The sequence below is a fragment of the Castor canadensis genome, chromosome 9 (assembly GCF_047511655.1).
Source record: "Castor canadensis chromosome 9, mCasCan1.hap1v2, whole genome shotgun sequence".
Lineage (NCBI taxonomy): Eukaryota > Metazoa > Chordata > Mammalia > Rodentia > Castoridae > Castor > Castor canadensis.
The window spans coordinates 92,711,370-92,717,857 of NC_133394.1; the positions used below are offsets into that span (position 1 = coordinate 92,711,370).

The following is a 6,488-nucleotide window of genomic DNA, read 5'->3' on the forward strand; positions in this document are numbered from 1 at the left end:
GCTGCTGGCTACTATTGGACAGAGCAGACTGAACAAAACCATACCCTCGTGAAGCCTGCCTTCCCTTTCCCTCTTTCCTACTTCCTACCAGCTGGAAAGCAAATGTGGTTCAAGTCCCCTTGGACCATGCTAGCAGGACATCCAACCCCAGGATGGAAGTAAGAAAACAGAAGGAACTTGGGTACCTGACAATGTAAAGAGCAATCTTCCAGTTTGACTAATGCTCAGACTATTCTGTGAGAGACACACACATGCTGGTGTCGTTTAGATTATTGTTATTTGGATCTTTGTACAGCAGACAAATTTGTCTTAGGAGACAAATACAAAAGTCTTCTAGAATAATGAAAGGCAACAATCATAATCTTTGCTGAGATATTTTTGAGCTTCTATGTAGAAGACACTGTGCTAAAAGCACGGTCACTTTTAATCCCTACAAGGCCCAATAATTAACACAGACAGTAGTATACCCTCCTGCTGTAGAAACTGTGGATGTTCAGAGATGCTGACTCATTAGACACAAGAGTAGACCTTTCTCTCTCTCTCTCTTTTTTCTTTTTTTTTTTGGGTGGGACTGTGGTTTGAACTTAGGGCTTCCTGCTTGCAAAGCAGGCGCTCTACCACTGAGCCACACCTCCAGTCCATTTTGCTCTGGTTGTTATGGAAATGGGAGTCTCAAAACTATTTACCTGGCTGGCCTCAAACTGAGATCCTCCCAATTTCAGTCTCCTAAGTAGCAGGATTACAGGTGTGAATCACCAGCACCCAACAAGATTAGACCCTTCTAAAAACAAATACTGTTCTAATGTATGGATATATAATATTTTATCATTCAAGGTCAGGCAGATTAAGTGTGCAATCAGAGTTTTAAAATGCAGAGATAATATATTCACTACATTCTATTGTCTACCTAACAGTCATTCACCCCTTCATCCTGTAAAAGAGTCCGAATTTTTTTTTCAAACATAGGCAAAGAGTTCTTGACTTCTAAAAGGGCAGGCCCCTATTGCAGAATCTAAGAGGAAACCCTTAACTGGTATAAACCAGTCATGGCAATTTCATTTCTTTTTGCCAGTGATTCATCTACAGGTAGGCATGTGGCATAGCTCTGATCAATGAGAAGAAAGCAAAAGTCTGATGGAGAAACAAAAAGCCAAACCTGCCTGGAATGAAGATGCAATACTGGTTGCATCCATCCTGTAACTAAGACAAAAGCCCACACATAAGAATGGCAGAGTAAAGAGTAAAGAGGGGTCCTTGGTGATGTTTCTGAGCAGTAGTCCCTTGCCTGAACAACCTACCTCTAGACTTCCTGTAGTATAAGAAAAACAAATATTGATTTACATAGGGCCACTATGTAAATAAGGCTTTTTTTAATAGCTGGAATCCTTCTTAACGGATTGTCATACGTATTCACATAGCTTCTGTTTTCCTTAAGGAGGTTAAGGAAACTCACACAGCTTATAGGATCATCTACACACTTGGAGTTGGTTCCTATAAATACCAATTCCCAGTGTCTCAGCTACAGGAAGAATCAGTTGATCTCCCTCAAATACACACTTCTGAGGATATGAAAAATAACCTTAACAGATAACAGCCCAAGTGTGGTGCATGTAATATTTTTCCTCAAACTAAAAAACTTTTTGCCCTCAATTACAATTGCTTCGTGAGGAATATACATATGTAAAAACACTTAAATTCTGTTGTTGTAGATAGGTAATAGTCTGACACTTTAAAACAAATATTATAACAAGTATGTTAATCTCTGTAGTTAAACACCAAAGCAGAACTACTACCCTAACACACAAGAAGGCATCCAATAGTTATTACCACACACCAAAAGATAAACCAAGAACTGAGGCATGTTGTAGGATGACTAGGTTTGAAAATATTCAAATACACAGAGATAGCAAGGCAGAAGCAGTGTTCTGTTCTTGAATTATCCTGAAAACTGATTTAATTCCCCTCTCTGAGTGTATTAAGAAAAAAAAATGTCTATGCAATCAATTTTCCAAAATTATAAACAAAAAAAAATTAAAGCTGGGCATTTTCAGTGGAAACAGCAGCTATTTTGCCGTACATAAAAATATCCTATGACTCCATCTTACCAGGCTGTTAATCTTTAATCTGATTTATAACTGAAAAGCTCATGTGGCAACTGATCTAACACCATTTCATTCACAAAAAGAGATTAGTCATCAAATGAGCACATTTTTCCTGGGATTTCACAGAATAAAGACGCTAGACATATTTCTCTTTCAAACACCAAGCTATCCAAAATATTTCCAGTAATCAGAAAGGTATAAAAGAGCAAAATTAAGTAACAGGCAATCCTCAGAATTACTTTGCATTTTTTGACAAATCTGCCAAAAGTTGACAAGTTGGGGGTGGGGGGGTTAGAAAAAGAAAGAGAAAAAAAAAAAAAACCCACCCAACTGGAATAAAGATCCCACGGAAACAAGGAAGAGTCACCTACCTTGGAGATAATTAAGGGCTCTCCGTGCTCCAGGCCACCTCTCAGGGTGAAGCCCCAGGGAGCCCCTCCCTCCAGGAAGGTTTCCAGGTAAATGTACCTTCTCTCGGGGGTCAGCGGGGCGCGGGCCTCGCCCAGGTTCTCGGTGGCCCTCATCATGTCAGCACATGGTCCTGGACTTCAGGGTAAAAGCAGCAGATGCAAGCAAGCTGCACTCCTCCCGCGCAAGTTACCCCATGCGTCACGCCCCACGCCGGCCAGGAGACCGGCTGGGAGAAACCAATTCTTCCCGACACGCGATGCTCTTCCTCGCTTCGTGCCTTGGTGCCGGACCCCAGGGACGCTTCACCGCCACATCTCTAGTGTAAATCCTCCTCCCGGAATTCGGGGTCTCTCGGAAGCCCCCAGTGGTGTTGATCTGTCCCCTGCGTTTGCAGATGCTTCTCCCAAGGTCACTCCGAAGATTGCTTTTGTCTTACACATGCACAAGCCAAACCCTTTTCTGTAGGATTTACAGAGGAAATTTAAAAGCTTCTCACCATCTAGGAGGAAAATGGCAGAAACTCAAGGACATACCTCAGTTTTGATTGATCATCAACCCTTCCTCCCTCTTCAAGTGAAACTTACCATCACAATAGCCTCCTCCCTGCTCAGGAGTAGCTTTAAAAGAAAGCCAGCACTTACTAGGCTTGGACTGACTTCAGAATTTCTTAACGTGTCCTTAAGGCACCCAGAGGCTCGGCTGAAACTTTTTACTCTTTTTGGTCAGCAAAGTTCAGCGTTGGCTTTTCAGGGAGAAAAGATCTTGCAAGATGTAGAGAAAATGGAAAGAAAAAAGAAAAAAGCATCAGTTCTCCATAGGAAAAACATAGCAAGGAGGCAGCTCAGTTCTTTCTGCTGTTTTCAATGATGATCAGCTCTGCTGTTTGAGCCACAGCGGCTGGGCCTGCGCTGGAAGAAAGGAAAGGCAGAGAGGCAAGTGAATTGGGCGGAGAGGCGCTGCGACCTTTCTGCACAGTACGCGCAGCTCTGCAGAATTTAGCTCCCCACAAAGACCTGCCAATCAAAACAATCTTACGCTTGATAAAAACGTGGAAGGTTGAAAATACCATACAGATGGCTAATTACCTAGGGCCAGAAACTAGTTTACTTGAAGAGTCTGCCTGGTCCTAATTAAAGCAGAACTTCTGAGAGTGAGAGGCAGGCCTTGGTATTTTTTTAAAGCCCTCCAGGCAATTCTGTCGTGGGTGCAGTGTCTAAGTGGTTTGGGTAAATATTTTAAGTGTCAAGGTGGTGGCACCAGGGCTTATTTATTTCATTAGAAGAAAATACCACGTGTAATGTATGACCAGCCTCTCATCTTGAAATCGAACTTCCCAGTCATATTTCCGCTTGTTTGACTCAATGCAAACTCAAGGCAGGCTTGCTTGGGTCTATATCTTAGCTGTTATCGACTCCAACATTGTTTCTATCCATTCTTTAAACAAAAGAAATACTTGATGCTTGTACATACTAGGCATTTGTAGCTGAGTGTTGTACTGATTTTAGGTTATCAATATGACTTGTAACGATATTACATAACATTTAATATTACCACTTTTTATTCAAAATTTGAACAATACAAAATCTTTTACCCAGAAGCCTAAGTTATTAGAATTATTTCCAAGGAACATGTTTATCAAAACTTTTCCTGTTTAAATATGTGATAATATGGAATTCATTTTGGGAACTAATGTTAAAAATTACTGTGGGAGGGTAATAATTTGATTTTGGTGTTTGTACTTACACCTAATGAAAAACTGATGTAGTGAAGCAAATAAAACTATATTTAATGTACAGCACATGGCGTGTGTTATTTGATTTTTCAGTAGTAACTTCACCTGGAGGACTCAATGCCAAAAAAGTCAATTCTTATTTTTATGAGCCTAATTTATAAAGAATAAAAGAAAAATTGGGTGTGGTAGAAGTGTGTATTCTCCTAGCTACTGGAGAGGCTGAGGCAGGAGGATCTCAAGTTCGAGGTCAATCTGAGCTGCATAGCGAGATCCTGTCTCAAAACAATAAATAATTTTTTAGAAAAGAAACACTGGCTTTCCTTTCACTCCATTATCCAAAGAAATGGATCAACAATGTTTTATTTTCAAATAAAAATTTAAAGTAAATATATAGCCTTTTGTTTCTGAAAAATTATTTTTGTGGCTCTCATGGCTTTGCTTCAAATACACTTTGTAAAACTGAGATTTTACATAATTAACATTTAATATTAAAAGTTATGAAGCTATACAAAATTTCAGTTACAAGAAATAAATTCAAGAGAACCATTGTAACCATGGTAACTACAGAGAAAACAATGTATTGTCATTGTAAATTCCAGCTGGCCTGGACTACATAGTGAGACCCTGTTTCAAAAACAAAACAAAAAATGTATTGTGCGCTTAAATTGCTAAAACTAGATTTTTAAATGCTTTCACTACCACTAACGACAAAAAGTTAGAAGTAGTGGATGTACATTAAGTTGATTTAGCTGTTCCATAACATATACATACATCTGTGAATCATCATATTTGTATATCATAGATATACACAATTTTATAAATAAGTATAAAAATGTAATGAAGCCGAATATAAAAGGCAAAGAAAGTAAGAAATAAGCAGTAGATTCTGCCATGGTGGCACACATCTATAATCACAGCACTGGGGAGATTGAGGCAGGCCAGCCCAGTCTACATAGCAAGTTGGAGGCCACCCTGGGTTACCCAGTGAAACCCTGTCTCCAAAAAACAAAAACAAAAGGAAACAAAAAGGTAAGCAGTGAAGAATATGAACCCAGTGTTTGTAGACTGATGAAACATATTATTACCAAAAATATTTAGTGAACAATTTAACTTAAATTGATATGCCTAATCATTGTTTCGATGTTTTAGAAAATTCGTACTTGTTCTTTTCAGAATTCTCATTTATTGATTTTAATTTTACATAGTATTCCCTAATCCTTTTCTCTTTTTTTTTTTGCTAACATTTTCTTTCTTTTTTTTTTTCCCCTGGGGGAGATGTTTTCTGTGAGGTTCCCAGGATCTCATACATGCTTAGCATGCGTTCCACCAGTAAGCTATACCCCCAGTATCTTTGCTAACATTTCAAATATGATTTTCAACCTATTGGATTTTTTAAATGCTTCTGAATTTAATATTTAAAAGACTGAACCGATCCTGACATTGTCTCTGAAAATAAAGCCAGAGTGACATCTAGTGGCTTTTCTGGCTCTCTAAATAATCATTAAAGTCATTGTAGACAAATTGGAAGATTATTTAATCTGTCTGTTTAAAATGCCTCAGAACAATCCCAAATACACAATTCAATCTTACTTTGCAGTTTTCAGAGGAGAAAAGAGTTAGGACTTCACGGGTCTTTTGAAGACTGAAAACTTTTCCTCTGAATGCAGGGACGTAAGATACACCTCTCAAAGCAATTGCTTGGAAGTATGAAAGTACAAACATTAGCTGAGAGTAATCAGGATCTTCCTGCTAGAACTTTCCCTGACCCAAGGGCGCTGGACAATGCTGTGTTGAATACTCCAGAAGAACTGGGAGAATGAGCAAGGGAAAATAGATGTTGGGTGTGCAATTCATAGCATCTGCCCCACCAGCTGTCATAAGGGTTGTCACAAAATGATCACAACCTATTCAATTCATATCTTTTGGGTGGAAATTATCAAAATGTTCTGTCTTAATTGAGATAATAGTTTCACAAGTTTAGGGTCCACTGTACATAGATGCAGTTTACTGAATGAAAATTATACTTCAATACAGTTAATTTTTTTAAAAACTCAGATTCCATGAACAGATGAATAGATAACGAAAATTCAGTGTATACACACAATTAAATGTTATTCAGTCTTAAAAAGGAATGAAATTCTGACACATTTTACATGAACAAACCCTGAAGATATTTTATCAAGTGAAGAACAAATATTATTTTAAAAATAACTAAATAATAAAAAGAACAAACATTGTATGAC

The 6,488-nt window shown here is 38.4% G+C and overlaps 1 protein-coding gene across 5 annotated transcripts in view; it reads right to left on the reverse strand.

Moving 5' to 3' along the window:
* The window catches only part of Shroom3 (shroom family member 3), a 308,366-nt gene extending 304,945 nt beyond the window's left edge, over positions 1–3,421 (reverse strand). For 2 of the 5 annotated variants that reach the window (XM_020183402.2, XM_074041945.1), the window contains exon 1: positions 2,474–3,417. In XM_020183402.2, coding sequence (XP_020038991.2) covers positions 2,474–2,629 — 156 coding nt within the window. In that variant the 5' untranslated portion in view covers positions 2,630–3,417. Of the gene's footprint in view, positions 1–2,473 lie in introns of all 5 variants that reach the window. The other 3 variants (XM_074041946.1, XM_074041955.1, XM_074041961.1) reach the window with 3 other exon arrangements.
* Between the last annotated feature and the right edge of the window lie 3,067 nt (positions 3,422–6,488).